The sequence below is a fragment of the Gossypium raimondii genome, chromosome 4 (assembly GCF_025698545.1).
Source record: "Gossypium raimondii isolate GPD5lz chromosome 4, ASM2569854v1, whole genome shotgun sequence".
NCBI lineage: Eukaryota > Viridiplantae > Streptophyta > Magnoliopsida > Malvales > Malvaceae > Gossypium > Gossypium raimondii.
Genome location: NC_068568.1, coordinates 2,253,444 through 2,269,576, shown reverse-complemented (window position 1 = coordinate 2,269,576; position 16,133 = coordinate 2,253,444). Strand labels below are relative to the sequence as shown.

The following is a 16,133-nucleotide window of genomic DNA, read 5'->3' as shown; positions in this document are numbered from 1 at the left end:
ACCGAAAGCACGGTGAAGGGAAGCTGAAAATCAACTAATAGCCAAAGGAAATCGGACCCAACATTGAAGAAGGATGAACAGTAGTGAAGGGAAGTTGAAATCATCGAGTTCCGAATTGGATTTGGATCGACCCAACATCGAAGATTATCTCCCTTCTGGATCTTCCATTCAAGAACCACATGGCAAGCTTCGCCTGTAATTTTTCATTTCCCCTCTTATTTATTTCCTTTTTTTTTCAATTTGGCTTAAAAATTAGTTAATTTGATTAGTTTATTGATTATGATTAATTTTGAAAATGGGTTTTTTAGGCGGGATTTGCTTGATATTTCTCCCGCTTTAACTGAAGCTGCTGGTGCTATTGTTGATGTAAGCTCTCTTTCTCTGAATCGCTAATTCGTTGTAAGATTCCTGCATGTTTTCTTTGGAAAATATTTGATGAAAGCAAATGCCAATGGCTTAATGTTAGCAAAAAAACCCAAAAACACAATAATTTATTGTGTTTATCCTCTGGCTAGATACTAACACTACCCTGAGCCATGTCATGCCCATAAGCCGCTGTTGTCCTCTTTGGATGCTTAACAGCTTGTCAAGGCTCCCGTGTTGGAGTTCAGGACCTTTTGTTATAAGACCAAATGGTAAATGTGTTGGTGAAGATGTGCCTCCCATGTTTGAACTCATGAGTTATGACCTTCCATTATAAGACCAAATGTACCCAGTGTTGCAAAGAGTTCATGAGGTATACAAAGAGGATAATACTGGCCTACGGATAGGACTTGGCCTAGGAAGTGGTACTACCTTGCTGCTTGGCGGGTTGTGAAATAAAATGATGTTTTTAGCTAGACCAAATGGTATGAGTGTTGCGAAAAGAACTCATATATGGGAGGTCCTGGGTTTGAGCATGAGGAGGTATATCTTGGGGCTGACAAAGCCTTGAGGAGCCAATGGGCATCTAACGAGGATAATACTGGTTTATGGGCATGATGCTGGAGTGAGAGCCCTAGGAAGTGTTAGTATATTGCTGGTCTGTGGATTATGAGGATTTATATGTTTTTATTGATCTATTTTTTGTATATACTAATTTGAATTATCTATTGATTTTTTTATAAAAGAAACATGATTGGTGCGTTCTTTTTTACCCTAAAGTTTTGAGCTTGAGTTGAAGTATCTAGTGAAAGTTTTTCAATATTTAACTGATTGTAGCTGTGCACTTGACGAGCAGGATTCTTTCACACGGTGTTTTAAGTCGAATCCCCCGGAACCGTGGAACTGGAATGTGTATCTGTTTCCTCTCTGGTGTTGTGGTGTGGTATTTCGGTACTTGATTTTGTTCCCTATGAGGTTAGCCATTCTACTTTCCAAAAGTAACATTGAATTGTTTAATGCATGATGGTGTTTGTTTGAATGAACTTTGCTTATGTCTGTTTTAGAGGTAGGTTAGATACTGTATGGTATGTTGAAATGCTTGCTTTGGTTCTGAGTTTCGGTTATGCTGTTCAATCTGCAGGGCTTTAGTTTTAACAATAGGATGGATAATATTTCTGTCATGCTTCATTCCTGTGCACTTTCTTCTCAAAGGGAACGATAACTTGCGGAAAAAGATGGAGGTGCGAACTTTTACTTATTTCTAGTTTGTGCAGCTCATTTTTCTCTCTTTTGTCTAGGTATATGTGTATCTTTGTGTGGTAGTGGGTTTATATACCTTACTTGCGAGGGAAGAAAAGGTTTAAAGTTCTAAACTGGCAAATTGTATCATGCTCTCTTAGGGGATTTCCTATACTTTTCTAGCAAGCTTGTTCCTTACCTATATTCTAGTGCATTTTCCATCTAAATGATTATGCCTAAACTTAGTTCATCATATTTTCTTTTCAGAGGGCGTTGGTGGAGCTAATCTGCAGCTTCTTTGTTGCGTCCTGGACTGGAGTTGTTAAGTACCATGGACCACGGCCTAGCATGCGGCCCAAGCAGGTTTAGCTGACTCTTCTTTCTGCAATTTGTATCACAAAGATTTTCGTTTTTATTTTAATTTCATAAAGATTCTTTCTGGTTCTTTAGTGCTCCTTCGATGCCACCTGTCTCTACAAACTGAAATATATCTGAGCGTTCTTCCATGGATTGAACAGGTGTTTGTGGCCAATCATACTTCTATGATTGATTTCATCATATTAGAACAGATGACTGCATTTGCTGTCATTATGCAGAAGCACCCTGGATGGGTTGGTAAGTAGTAGTTAAAATGACGTACTTAAGAATGATGTTTATGTATTTTAATATTGTAGGGGGTTTTCAATTATCTGATTACTTATATTGCATGCTTTTCTTAGAATGCTTGGACTATTTTTGTTTCATTTGGTTGCATGCAAGGTTTTGAAACTCGCCAGTGTCAACCTGTTAACCAACTTATTTATATTATACTATTGACATTATAGAATTCCTTTTTATGTTTTCATATAGAAATCCATATTGTGAAATATATAGCTATAGCTTTGTGTTTTGGAAAATATCTCTCTTTTCTGATGTTATGTTTGATACGAGCTTCAAGATTTCTTAGAGATATCGTAGTACACCTTTACTTTATCATGATAATTGTGGTCTTATTCACAGTAGGCACTTTTTCCAAATGTTAGTGGCAGAGAAATGCATATCCTTGATTCTTAGTTTTCATGACACCTATTATGAACAGTAGTTTTGTTGAATAACTTAAGTGGAACAATTTATAGTTATGCTTTAAAAGTTGTCACTTATCATCTTTTCAAGTTGAAAGAACACAATTTCGGGGCTCCACTGTTGTTGCTTTCTTTAAAAGTATATTTTGATATTGCAGGAGTGATAATTAGGTTCCTATATACCTTGTGTATATTGAATGAATGAAATAACTATTTGACTTCTTTCTACATTTAGGACTGCTACAGAGCACTATTTTAGAGAGTGTAGGGTGTATTTGGTTTAACCGTTCAGAGGCCAAAGATCGTGAAATTGTAACAAGGAAGTAAGTACAATTAGAGTGGGGAAAATGCTTTATCTATATGTTTTCCATCTCATGATTGTATAAATTTCCTAATTTCAGGTTAAGGGAGCATAGTCAGGGAGCTGACAATAACCCTCTTCTCATATTTCCCGAAGGGACGTGTGTAAACAATCAATACAGCGTTATGTTCAAGAAGGTATAGCTGTTAAGAGTTTTGGGAGAGCTGCTTAAGTTGTTTCTTTCTTATACTTCTCACTTTTTTTAACTTCTTGGTTAGGGTGCATTCGAACTTGGTTGCACTGTTTGCCCGATTGCAATAAAGTACAATAAAATTTTTGTTGATGCCTTTTGGAATAGCCGGAAGTAAGTTATCGATCCCTGAGTCTTCCCGTGTCTTGTATATTTTATCATTATTAATGCTTTATTTTGTGGTTTGTGATACCCGTGATGTCTTACCAAAGTTCCATTTCCCACAGGCAGTCCTTTACAATGCATTTATTGCAGCTTATGACATCCTGGGCTGTTGTTTGCGATGTTTGGTACCTAGAGCCCCAAAATCTAAGGCCTGGAGAAACACCCATCGAGTTTGCAGAGAGGTAAGTACTGTTCTTTATTTTTGAAACCGGTAATTAAGGTCTTCAGTTAATGCCTTTTAAGCCTTCCTTAGAGAAGCAATAGCTTTGATTCAGTTGATATTTTCTATACAGGATCAGAGACATAATCTCTGTTCGAGCAGGTCTTAAAAAGGTTCCATGGGACGGATATTTGAAGTATTCTCGCCCGAGCCCTAAGCATAGAGAGCGAAAGTAAGAACAAACCTCTTCTAATTCATCCCGTTTTTCCGGTTGTCATAGCATCCGGTATCTTTTGACTCCTTAAATGATAACTGCAACCGTGAGCTCATTCTCAGTAGCTTATTTGTCCAACGCTTTAACAAATCACCACCTATATAATTTATCCGAATTCTTGCAGCTCGGTTCCTTGACCCTGGTAACCTCCCTTATGACAGGATCTTCTAGTCCTGACTTATTCAAGCTAGGACATCATTTTTGCGTAAATTTCGTGTATTGTAAGATCAAATTGAAATATTGTTGATCTGTGGTTGCCCTTAATTGATAAACGTGGGGAAATTAGTCATTAGTTGACTATAGGGTTAGTTTTTGGTCTGATCAATCGGGTCAATTTGTGTTTTAAGATTTTGAAGTAATTTTGGTTCAGGTCAGTTTTGGGCTAGGGTCATTTTCAGTTTCTTGCCATTTCAAGTTTGGGTTGCTTTGGTTTCAAGCCATTTCGGGTTCAGGTCTTTTTGCATTCATTCAGTTTTATTGAGTAAAGGTATCGCGAGTTCTAGACACTTCAAGTTTGGATCATTACAAGCTACTTGTTTGTGTTATTTCAGGTTCCTATTAGTTTGAGTTCAGGTTGTTGACCTTTTGTGGTCAAACCGAATTGTTTCGGGTTTGCCGAACCACGAATAGTAGTCTAAATGAGTTCATTTTTGCACTTTGCAGACAACAAAGTTTTGCCGAATCTGTTCTTCGGGGACTGGAACTGGAAGAAAAATGATGGCACCAATGTACATTTTGTTCAGTTCATGTAAGGATAGCTTCTGATCTTTTGTTTTTAAACATCTGGTTGGTCCTTGGTATTGTTGTTGTGGCTATTTTTTGTTTTTTAAAATTTTCAATGGCACAGTTAAATCGATGATTGATTAATCAAAGTTACTAAAAATTTTGCTGTTTTGATGTTATTTGTATGAACACCATAACTAATAATATGACACACACTGATATTTATATTTGAATAGTGTCATTATTAGATTTTGATGATTTCTTTTTGGGATAATTAAAATCTCTTTATTATCTTTTTTATTGGATTTTTTATGGAAAATAATTTCAATTAGGTAATGTTTTGTATAACTGCATTAAACATTACTAATCTTGTAATAATTTGTGTGATTTTATTATAAAATTTGAGTAATGTTTTAGGTAATGATAGCTTTGCATAACTCAACACTAAAAACTTGACCTTATACCTCTTTTATTATAAGTTTTGGTTCCCAATCAATAAATAGGAGGATAATGCGTTTCAACGTATTCAAACTCATAACCTCCTACATTATCAATTATGTCTATGCCAATCGAGTGAAAAATTTAAAAGTTGACTTTTAATAGAGGGAGAACTTTCATGCAGTAAGTGATCAAATTCTAACACTAAACAATATCTAAAAATTTTCAAAATAAAATGTAATTGTTTCATTAAAAAAAGGAATTAACAGATAAGAAATACAATGAAGTTAATTGCATTGGAAGTTTTCAAAGCTATGGTATAAAACTCAAATTTTAAGAAGTTCTAGTCTTAGGAGTTATGAAAATACAATATCAATAAAATTTAAAAGGGTAATATTGATACTTTCATTTTTTTATAAGGGCGAGAGTGGAATTGTTCATGAATCAATTTCGGAATTGATGTCAATTTAAAGTTTTGGGATCAATTTAGTATTTGAACCATAGTTTGAGAACCTATGGTGGAGTTATCCTTGGATATTTCTAAGTAGGGTTGTTCAATTGAGAAATTTGATCTTAATCAATATTGTTGGAATTGAATTGGTCTGGTCGATTAAATTATTTTGATTGGGAATATTGGTTCGGACAAAGAGATGAACTGAACTTTGAGTGGGTTGCTTGAAACTGTGAACTAAGAAAAAAAAATCTATAGTTCAATAAGTTGGATCGATATATAAATTTTTATTTTTCAATTATTATTGGACTGATGATTGAATTAATTGAATAAAAAATAAATAGTTTGGTTGGTTTGAATCACCAATCTAGTTTTTGAAACATTGGTTTTAATTAATGATATTTGAATTGGTCCGCATCGGTTCAAAAAATGATATTGAATCAATTGGATAATGAATCAATACAGACCGATTGAATCGGCTAAAAAATTGGTTGAACCATTTTTATTGTTTCGAATTTTTAATCAAATCGATTAAACTAATCGAACCGATCAAACTAATAAACCAATAGTCTTACCGGTTCGATCACCGGTCCGATTCTAAAAATATTGGTTTTAACTAAAGTTTAACCACCCTACTTGTAAGCTAGAGGGTGCAAATATTATGGGCCAAGAAAGCCCAATAATCCATAGATTAAAATCCACGCCCATAGTACGGGTATCGGATTCGGCTTCTCAGTTTGAAGTTCCCAAGTGTTAATTAATTACTCTTTGTTTTTTGTTGAAACTTTGAAACTACCTTTCCGTAGTTTATCAATGGCGATGATACGGTAAACCGCTTAATTATTATTATTATTATTATTATTATTATTTTATTTTTTCCCCTTTGGTTTTAACAACTTAGAAAAAAAAAAACTTTAACTTTCTCAATTCGCTACTCGGTACTCATTCAGCTCTTCAAGAAAGGTAATTTTTTTTTCTTACTTAATTACTCGTTTGCCTCCTTTTTCTCGACAACCAAACAGAAAATATCTCTAGGCAGATGTCTGTTGTCTTAGTAAAGAAGCTTGATTTTTCGTAATTGCATGACGAAAATATATTGTAAAATTCAGTTATTTTTCGCGGTTTCCTCTGTTTTGCTTCATTTTTTTTAGTTAAAAAATTTGTTTAATTCTTTAAATTTTATATGTTTGTGTTATTTCATCAAATTTGATTGTTTTTGTAACTTACTCGTATGTTGCTTAGCTGAAATTTTGTTTTGAAATAATTATCTAATTTTTTCAATGTAATTTTCAGATTGGATAGGCTCTAAAACTGATAATTCCGGGCAATGACACTGACAAGTTTGAAAGTTCCTACAATTTCTAGTGGATTGACAAATAGAAAGAGGGAATGGAACAAGATAAATAGGTCTACGGGTTCTAATTCTTTATTAAACCAATCCGAAATATGTAAATTTAGGAAGGAATTAGGCTACATAGATGGTGTGCGAAGCTGCCACCTATCTGCAGCACATAGGAATTCATTGTTGTCACCATTAGTGGCACATAGGAATCCCCGTTTTCCGGTGTTTCGAAATCAGTTAAGCTCTGATTTCGGCGTGGAAGATGTCAAGGAGACACTCACGTTGAATGAAAAAGATGATGCTGCCCTGTTAAGATCAAGTTCAACTGGAAGTGTTAATGTCCGGTAAGATTTTATGACCTATTGTTTAGTTATTTCATAGTTATTTGTTATTAAAGTTGTATGGTATCTATCTATATACATACAGACTTATATGTATACCTGTTCTTTCTTTAGATGCTATGTAGTTTTGATGTGGGTTGGTTTGTGTAATGACTATGAAAATTGGAGTGATTGATTTCTGTAATACAATGTTTTCTTCCATCTATAGCAGAATGGTAAAATAGAACTTTAAGCAATAGAAGAAAAGACGTAGTTGACTTTGTAAAATAATGTATCATTCATTATGTCATATTATTAAATTAAAAAATAGTTTGAATACCACGATGCTCTGTAATTGCTTCATCCTCTGCCTCGTTCTTTACAATTGGGCTTCCATTTTACCAATTGTTATGTGCTAATATGAACTTTAAAATTTCCATATGCAGTGAGGTGAAAGTGAAGTCTGTGGATGTCAAGAGGGAACTTATTATGCTTTCTCTGCCTGCGATTGCTGGACAAGCTATTGATCCCTTTGCACAACTGATGGAGACAGCATACATTGGAAGATTGAGTATGAGCTAGTTTTAATTTTAATTTCTTCCATTGCTTTACTTGCTAAAAATAATTCTATTTTCCTTTGTTTGATTATTTGATGCTAACAATGTTCATTCTTTGGTAATAGACTAAAAATTTAGTTGGAGTTTCTTTTGTTGTGATTTCTTTGTTAATCTTTTAATACAGTTACAGTTCTCTGAAGGATATGCTTCTCTATAACCACGGGTGTATTACTCTTATCTGTGCTGCAAATTGCAACACACTGCTCCGTCAAAAATTAATTTTGTTACCAAATTCCAATTTCCAAATAAATAAATTTGTATGCTTATGCTGATTTAATGTGGTTTCAAGTAATTGGAATTTTGAAAATTGATAGAACCTGCTTCTAAAGTACAAAATTTCAGGCTTCAAAATTTTGAAATCAATGGTTTATATATTTATTATGATATTTGTTCTGTTGTTTGGGCAGGTTCTGTGGCATTGGCTTCTGCAGGTGTTTCTGTTTCAATATTTAATGTAGTATCGAAGTTGTTCAATATTCCTCTCTTTAGCGTTGCAACTTCCTTTGTTGCTGAAGACATCTCAAGGAATGCAATTGAAAATTTGTCAGCAGGTGAATTTTTGGTGATAGATGTCGCATGCTGGTTTTGGTTAATCTTGTCTCTAGCTTATGGCACCAGACTTATGTAGATGATTGAAAATTTTGACTTGATCTTTGACTATTTGAATTCTCATTTTCTAGGGAGTACTAATGGTAAGGCTCTCGATGGGGTAGCTGAAAGAAAGCAATTATCCTCAGTGTCTACTGCTTTACTTCTGGCAATTTTGATTGGAATCTTTGAGGCATTGGCATTATCTCTTGGCTCTGGATTATTTCTTAAGTTGATGGGAGTACCCTCAGTAAGTTTAGGTTTATTTTAAATTTATTTTGCTTTATCTTTTAGTCATCCTTCTCCTGCTCCTGCTTTGTTGAAATACTGCTAGTTGTTGATGTGGAAGCTTCTTTTCTGGTTTTCCTCCTCTTAACAGACATCAGATATGCATGTTCCGGCAAAACAATTTCTTTCACTTAGAGCTCTTGGGGCTCCTGCTGTGGTAGTCTCTTTGGCTCTTCAAGGAATTTTCCGTGGGTTCAAAGATACACAGACTCCTGTTTTTTGTTTAGGTAAGTATTTTGTTTGACATTGAAGGGTGGTGCACGGAATGATCTATGTTTGTGTCCACATTTTGTTGAATGGATACCATAGAATGCATGGATTGTAATTTATGTGTACAAGCTTTGTTTACCATTTAGCTGCAGAATGAAATTTTGATAGCAAGCTTCTGCATAGTCCTTCAATAATCAGTAACTAAAATTCATTTACATTTTAAGTGATGATCTACAAACCTGACGCGAGGATGCAAAACTATAGGTGTAATAGTTTTTTAAATTAGCCCTTTTCTTCCTTTTTTTGGTTCTTTTTTCATTCTCTAGGTGTTGTTGGAAGGAGTAGATCAGAACCTAACATGCATTCATTTGCAACTACTCTTTTATCCCTTGGAATAAAACCACTTCTGGTCTATATTATTTTAAACTGGTTACGGTCTATGTCTCTTGTGTATTTAACTATTCTGGTTGGCCCAATCTTGAATATGCATCATGGAATGGCTTCCCCCCCCCCCCCAGGGGGCACCCCCCCCAGGGGGCAAAAAAATGTATCAGCTTACTGTGGAGATTGAAGCGCTATTAGTGGTATAAAAGAAGGGCGGAGTTTGATATCTATAGAGCACGTAGAAGTTCTTTATTACTTCTGTTTTCCAGTAATTAATGGTTAATGTGTTAGGTTCACTTTTTCAATATCTCTCTTCTTTACTTGACTAATTAATGTGGTTGTTTCAAATGCAGGTGTTGGTAATTTATCATCCATATTGTTTTTCCCCTTATTTATGTATGGCCTTCGAATGGGTGTGACGGGGGCAGCTCTCTCCACTGTTTTATCTCAGTAAGCATGTCTGCTTCAGGAATTAATTTCCTTCTTCCCTTAAATGATTTGTTTCCATGGAAATTACACTACAGCATTTTCTTGTACCAGGTACATTGTTGCCTTTCTGATGATTAGGTATTTAAACAAGAAAGTTGTATTACTGCCCCCAAAGATGGGGGCATTGCAATTTGGTAGCTACATAAAATCTGGTAATTTTTTTTACTAGCTTCGAGAAAAAAGGTTGTGTTATGTGGAGAACAATTTTGTTATTATGGATTTAGCCTTCCATTTATGTTCTGATGTCTAGACATTTATGTTCTTGGATGGATATAGATTTTTATGACATTTTTTCTTACAGAAAATGGTTTTTACAGGTGGCTTTCTTATCGGACGAACTCTTTCAGTGCTAATAACAATGACACTGGGGACTTCTATGGCTGCTCGTCAGGGTTCACTGCCTATGGCTGCGCATCAGATATGCATGCAAGTATGGCTGGCTGTATCTCTTCTAACAGATGCACTTGCAACATCTGCTCAGGTACATAATTCTCCTTGGAGGCTCTCTTTAAGTTATTATAATTTAACCAAAACAATCATTGAGATCAGAGAGAGAGAGCATAAATAGATGGCAAACTAGATCCCCTAAAATTCAGCTCCTTGGTAATAGTTACAAACACGTGCTCATACAGACTGTAAACTGTTATTTTGCATGTGAAGACATTCTAAGCTGGCCTAGAATCATGAGGAATAAGGCTGCCCTTCTTTCTAACATTCTTTGTTTTTAGGCATTGATTGCAAGTTACCTATCTGAAGGCGAACTAGAGACTGTGAAGGAAATTGCAAACTTTGTATTGAAGGCAAGCATTACTGGATGTTCCTAAAATTGTCATCACCTATCATTATATTGATATCTGGCTTTTGATATACCAGTCACTAACTTGATGCGCATGGCTTTACAGATAGGGTTTGTCACAGGTGTTTTGTTGGCTGCAATCCTAGGTGTATCCTTTGGTTATTTGGTCCCCTTGTTTACCCAAGATGCTGAGGTTCTGGGAATTCTTAAAACTGGAGTGCTGGTAAGTATTCAAAACCAACATCCAGTAAGCTCCTCCTTTCTTTTGCTTCTACATTTATGGTGTCCTTGGATAATTATAACGGTTTCTTCTAAAAATTATTATAGTTCGTTAGTGCTAGTCAACCTATAAATGCTTTAGCATTTATATTTGATGGTCTTCATTACGGTGTCTCGGACTTCCCTTATGCAGCTTGTTCTATGGTAAGATGCCTATTGGAAATTTTTGTGTCCTTAATTTTAGATATAAAAATGAACATGTTGCCTCTTCTAACATATACTTTATGTAATCTCCAGATGTTATTGAGTGCCATCTCTTCTGCATTTTTGCTCTTTGCTCCAAAAGTTCTCGGTCTTCAAGGGGTTTGGTTGGGCCTAACTCTCTTTATGGCTCTGCGAATGACAGCAGGATTTGTCAGGTAAAATTTTCAAACACAAATTTGTATGTCATGAGTTATGTTCATTTCTCCAAGCTCAATCCAAAGACTTAAGGAGCATTGCCAATTTCAAATTTTTGTACCAGTGTATTCTTTAATATTTATGCATCTTTGTTTATTTGTTTGTTTTCACAGAACACTATCAAAAACCGGGCCTTGGTGGTTCCTTCACAGTGACTTGGAGAGAGGTGGGTTTAGTGTATGTTCATAGAAACCAATGTTCTAAGGTTGTCATTGTTTGAACTGCTTTTGTTCTGCTTTTGCTGATGCATAAATGGAAAAAAGCTAGTCTTTTAAACTGGATAATTTTGGATACGATATGAAAATACAAAATCTGAACATTTTGCCGACTTTAGTCTTTCCAACTAAGTATTTTCAAGCTAAAATGTATAAGATATAATGCAAAATAAATTGTATTGATATTTCTTTTTCTTATTATTGCACACAATAAGAGACCCCAACATTCTTACATTGTGCTTCCTTCATACATGGTTTGAGTATCTTGTAGCTAACCCGAAACCCATTTATTGAAAATAAGGGACAAACCACACAATAAAGATGATGAATTTGGATTGTGTACAATGCAAAGGTAAGAACCAGTTTAATTAGAGACATAATCCATGGGGCCATAAGGTTCAAAAAGTTCTGCAAAAAACCCTTTCTTTCTCCTTGGTTTCCATGCCATATCTTTGCACAGTTGATCATTGTACCATATATGCAAAGCACCAATGCACTTTCTACGATAGTATCCACCCGAGTATTGTTTCAAGTATTCATCCCATTCTTTTATATTTTTTTCCATGTCTTTAATGCTTGGCAGCTTGAACGTGCCGTCAAGAAGCTCTGCTACCCATCTACATCTCATCTCCGAGGTAAATATATTTGAAATACTCTCTGAGAATCCGATTACTGCTAATTGTGGTATCCTTGGTTGAATGCATTCCCTGCTCAAACAATCCCACTCCATTTATATCTAGAAAATCTGTGCATCTCGTGTTGTGTTTGTGTTATTTGACCGTGTTTAAAGGGTTCCGCATTTTATATTGTGTAGGCCCATCAATTCTGACCCAAACCTGAAATTCTAACCTGATCAACTCGAACCCAACCAAACCTGATTTGACTAAAAAAAATCAACAACCTGAAATTATCCAGTTTGGTTGACCCAAACCCAAACTGACTCAAACTGAAACAACATGAAACCAAAATGTCCCGAACTAGAAGTGATTTGAACCTATAATGATCCAAGTCAAAAAACCTCAGCCTCAAAACCCATATGATCTGAACCCTAAATTGACCCAAACCCATAACTGAAATGACTCGAAATTTTTGAAACCTGAATTGATTCAATCTTAGACTGAAAACCAACCTGACTCACCAAATTGTCAAGTCATATCGTGTTTATTGTAGATAAACTGACCTGTAGAGTGGAAGGGCTGCATCAGGGGATCCAGTAATGTAGTCTTGGAAGGTTTGAGACATAAAAATGTGTTTGAGCTTTTTTTCACCCTTGAATCCAGTGGCCAAGATGACAAGGTCCGCTTCTATCGGTGAAGTCTCGCCTTCGACCAAAACGCCATTGTTGCAGAAACTAAAACTTGGGGCCTTTTTCAATTTGATTTCTCCATTTTCAACCTTGTCATAGAATTTTTCAGGGACAGTTGAGATCAAACATGAGCTGATTTCTTTGAGGAAGCTATGTGTTGGGACCATCCCATGTTTTTCCAAACGAAGCTTCTTTTTAATATCACTTTCAACAAATTTTGAATATGCATATCTCTGTCAAATAAGAATTAAAAGAAATCAGAAAAAAGAAATATGAAACTAAAATGAAGTGGTATTGTTATTTGGTTAAAAACTGTGAGTGACGGATATGGACATGTAGGTACCAGCGGTGTGAGAATTGTGGCTAAGAGGGAAAGGAGAAGCCCTTCACCGGGCTTATGAACCATAAGCTCGGAGAAACGGCTAAGGTACATGTGTGCAAGTGAAAATCCCCATGGAAGATAGTCAGGGACATTCCAGTGAGCTGTCCTGTATAAAACTGTGCATGGATCTTCCTTTCCTGCAAATCCATTGATATTGAAAAGAAATTTATTGGCATTGAATATGGTTAGAAATTTTATTTGCATATGATTTTTTTCTTTATATTCTTGATGTCCGTTTTATGGTCTATGTTCGGGGTTCGTGGTTGTCATTTTCAATGTCATCTCAAAGGTTTGAACTTGAATCCTTTTGAGATTGCAATATGTTTTATCATTGCCCCCAAATCCACGGATACGGATAAGTACATGCAATATGAGTCTTATATATGACACAGATATAGTGTCATGAGAGTGTTAAAAGATTCAAACTCAATAACCTAAATATGAATAAAAAACCAAATATAGCCTACTTCAAAAACCCAAATGATCGAACCTCAAAATAGATCAAACCTAAAATATTCAAAAATTTTAATACTCAATTTTAACTCATTTTAGATTCATCCGATTTAAAAACAACTGATATACTCAATTGATTAGATAAATGCCTACACTCAGGTCTGTTCCGGTTAACATAACTAGCAAAACATTTCCATGGTTTCATGCCAGAAAGAAGCATGAATTTCCAACAGTTAATTAAAATTATGTTTACCATTAGCAGCAGAACACTCCACTGCAATGTCGAGTGCAGATTTTTGAAACCCAACAACAATGACTCGTTTGCCTTTGACGAATTCAGCAGCCTGTTTATGATCCATGGCTGCATATTCCATTGAATGTATTACCTTACCATCAAATGCTTCCGGGCCTTTTTTCGGGGGAAATTCTGGGATGTTTGGCAAACCACTGAATCTCCCCACACAAACGATTACAAAGTCCACATTGTAAATCTGCAATAAAATTTCATTCTGCTTTTTATTCAAACAGATGGGATACCATTTTTTAAGGCCGTGAGTTACAGTTGATCATAAGAATAAAGGTAAAATTATGGTTTTGGTCTCTCAAATTTTGAGTTTAATCTGTGTTTTTGATACAGTTTGATTTGTTTAATCTTATAGTATCATTAGTTAGTTTAAATAGTTAATAATCTTAATTACTCGTACTAAAATGATGCTAATATGAAAGTTTTTCGACTGGCATGAAAATTGTTTCGGTATGAGAAAGATTGTTTTAAAGATTAAATCTACGTTGGCATTTAATTAGAAATAGTTAATGGATTAATTATTGCTATTATAAACATGTAGAGACTATATATTGGATTGAGTGGTAAAGAGTTTATTACCCTTTAAACAAAGTCTTAGCCATGGCCAAACATTGCTATTAAAGGTTTTGGAAGACCTAATTAAAATTTTTAAAATTATGGAGGATCTAATTAAAATCTTCTAAAATTTTGGAAAGCTTAGTGAGAATTTTCAAAAAATTGGAGGTCTAATTAAAATTTTTAAAAAATTTAGGAGCTAATTAAAATTTTTAAAAAATTTAGGAGCTAATTAAAATTTTAAATAAATTAACAAAAACTTTTCAAAATTTTAGAGTGACAAGACTCTCTTTGGCTTTTATGACGTTCCGTCATTGAGTCTTAAGTTCAAATCTTATAAAAGGGGAAAACAATACTTGGAGAGCTTATTTTCTATTTAGACATTCAACCTGACTCAACTCTAAATTTAATCTGACCCAATGTGACTGATATAAAGATTATTGCAAAAATAAAAAATAAAAATCAAATTACTTCAAATTAAACTACCACAAGCAAAATCTCACACATACCTCAGTGGAAAGAGTTACCAAATCTTCAACAACAACCTTCCATTTCCCTTTAGACCCAAAAGGCTCACCATTACAACCCCATAAACTCCAAGCTTGGATCTCTTCATCATTAGGACCTTCAAATTCAATACCAACAACTTTGGTATTGAATTTGATGTGCTTAACCAAATCAAAATGCTTTGCATACCCATTAACATAATCAAATACCTTCTGTCCGTCCGGAAAATCTTCCGAGACCGACTCCGGCCATGGGAAATCGGAGAATTGATAAACTGGTTTAGGTGTTTGGAGCTTTGTGGTCTCCACGGTTTTGGTCCAAACACCTCCCACAGTGCTTTGGGACTCAAAAACTATTGGATGAAAACCCTTTGACAATGTGTATTTGCAAGCAAGAAGGCCACTTATGCCAGCTCCAATAATGGCCACCTTTCTGTCCATTGCTATCTTTAGTTGATATATGTTCTCGTGTGTTTTGCCTCTATATATAGAGATCTATTCTATAAGAGTAGTTTATAAGTTATTCTTATTATAAAATTTCTGATTGAGTTAGTGTCACAACTTAATCGAGTAGCAGTGGAGTCAGAAAATCTTTTTGAGCGGAATTAAATTGTATATTTTGACGATAGTAAAAATATAATTCACCATTTTAATAGTTTATATCTTTATAATTTTTAAAGGATTAAATCAGATTTTTATCATTTTTTGGAGGGTTAAAGTGCAATATTACCATTACTAATTTAAAATTTTATAAATTATAAAAGGCCTAAATGAAATTTTTTTTCATTTTAGCGGGGTCGGACCATTGCCAGCCACCTAGCTTCGCCGCCACCATAATCAAGTACTAATTTAGTTGAAAAAAGATATATATATATATATATATATATATATAAATTTTCTAAACGATAATATAATATGAGTATGATGGTACTTTTGTCATTTTATACTTTTATACAATCTTTAAATAAAACAATTAAAAATCATGTATTCTAACTTTAAACTTGTACTTAATAAGATTTAAATACAAATTATTCACCAGTCCATCTATACTTGTCATTGAATAAATCTTAAAAAATTTCTTTACATAAAGTGTCCTCTTTCATCCGCATCGTGGGTGTGACATAATTTAGTTTATTTATTTAAGATCTTAATTGAGTTAGTATCACCCATCAATCTGGTCCTAACTCAATTGTAAAATTATTAAAACCTATTATTTTTATAAAACAACAAATATTGTTAAAGATATTTGTGTATTTTTATATTTTTATATAAAAT

The 16,133-nt window shown here is 34.4% G+C and overlaps 3 protein-coding genes across 8 annotated transcripts; 2 read left to right on the top strand and 1 right to left on the bottom strand.

Annotated features, from left to right (window-relative positions):
- On the top strand, positions 1 to 4,763 carry LOC105780570 (glycerol-3-phosphate acyltransferase 9). The gene is made up of 12 exons (XM_012604967.2): positions 1 to 195; positions 309 to 366; positions 1,220 to 1,338; positions 1,505 to 1,604; positions 1,870 to 1,965; positions 2,121 to 2,217; positions 2,899 to 2,986; positions 3,065 to 3,161; positions 3,243 to 3,328; positions 3,442 to 3,561; positions 3,673 to 3,771; positions 4,477 to 4,763. Exons 1-12 carry the CDS (start codon positions 74 to 76, stop codon positions 4,529 to 4,531), a joined length of 1,137 nt encoding a protein of 378 aa, XP_012460421.1. The 5' UTR covers positions 1 to 73; the 3' UTR covers positions 4,532 to 4,763.
- A 1,409-nt stretch (positions 4,764 to 6,172) lies between these two features.
- Positions 6,173 to 13,260, top strand: LOC105780340 (protein DETOXIFICATION 45, chloroplastic). 6 transcript variants are annotated; one of them, XM_012604611.2, is made up of 16 exons: positions 6,181 to 6,388; positions 6,719 to 7,111; positions 7,534 to 7,658; positions 8,112 to 8,255; positions 8,385 to 8,542; positions 8,672 to 8,807; positions 9,528 to 9,624; positions 9,715 to 9,815; positions 9,981 to 10,144; positions 10,392 to 10,463; positions 10,566 to 10,682; positions 10,787 to 10,882; positions 10,976 to 11,097; positions 11,251 to 11,303; positions 11,936 to 11,987; positions 12,998 to 13,260. In XM_012604611.2, exons 2-15 carry the CDS (start codon positions 6,753 to 6,755, stop codon positions 11,938 to 11,940), a joined length of 1,749 nt encoding a protein of 582 aa, XP_012460065.1. In that variant the 5' UTR covers positions 6,181 to 6,388; positions 6,719 to 6,752; the 3' UTR covers positions 11,941 to 11,987; positions 12,998 to 13,260. The 6 variants fall into 6 exon arrangements, with proteins under 6 accessions (XP_012460063.1, XP_012460065.1, XP_012460067.1 ...); XM_012604613.2 differs by lacking the exon at positions 12,998 to 13,260 and adding an exon at positions 12,633 to 12,886; XM_012604610.2 differs by lacking the exon at positions 12,998 to 13,260 and adding an exon at positions 12,523 to 12,886.
- LOC105780342 (probable flavin-containing monooxygenase 1) lies at positions 11,513 to 15,299 on the bottom strand. The gene is made up of 5 exons (XM_012604615.2): positions 14,862 to 15,299; positions 13,747 to 13,984; positions 13,002 to 13,177; positions 12,533 to 12,891; positions 11,513 to 12,059 (listed from the first exon to the last, which is right to left on the bottom strand). The coding sequence occupies exons 1-5, from the start codon at positions 15,297 to 15,299 to the stop codon at positions 11,717 to 11,719; spliced, it is 1,554 nt and encodes a 517-aa protein (XP_012460069.2). The 3' UTR covers positions 11,513 to 11,716.
- Positions 15,300 to 16,133: the final 834 nt, after the last annotated feature.

Excerpts from the sequence above, each read along its gene's own strand:
- LOC105780570 (XM_012604967.2), top strand. The coding sequence starts at position 74 with ATGAACAGTAGTGAAGGGAAGTTGAAATCATCGAGTTCCGAATTGGAT. Across the intron at positions 1,339-1,504 it reads TTGATTTTGTTCCCTATGAG|GGCTTTAGTTTTAACAATAG; the intron begins GTTAGCCATTCT and ends TTCAATCTGCAG. Across the intron at positions 2,218-2,898 it reads GAAGCACCCTGGATGGGTTG|GACTGCTACAGAGCACTATT; the intron begins GTAAGTAGTAGT and ends TTCTACATTTAG.
- LOC105780340 (XM_012604609.2), top strand. The coding sequence starts at position 6,753 with ATGACACTGACAAGTTTGAAAGTTCCTACAATTTCTAGTGGATTGACA. Across the intron at positions 8,256-8,384 it reads AATTGAAAATTTGTCAGCAG|GGAGTACTAATGGTAAGGCT; the intron begins GTGAATTTTTGG and ends CTCATTTTCTAG. Across the intron at positions 11,098-11,250 it reads ATGACAGCAGGATTTGTCAG|AACACTATCAAAAACCGGGC; the intron begins GTAAAATTTTCA and ends TTGTTTTCACAG.
- LOC105780342 (XM_012604615.2), bottom strand. The coding sequence starts at position 15,299 with ATGGACAGAAAGGTGGCCATTATTGGAGCTGGCATAAGTGGCCTTCTT. Across the intron at positions 13,178-13,746 it reads GGAGTGTTCTGCTGCTAATG|GAAAGGAAGATCCATGCACA; the intron begins GTAAACATAATT and ends ATGGATTTGCAG. Across the intron at positions 12,060-12,532 it reads GCAGCCCTTCCACTCTACAG|GGAATGCATTCAACCAAGGA; the intron begins GTCAGTTTATCT and ends TTGTTTGAGCAG.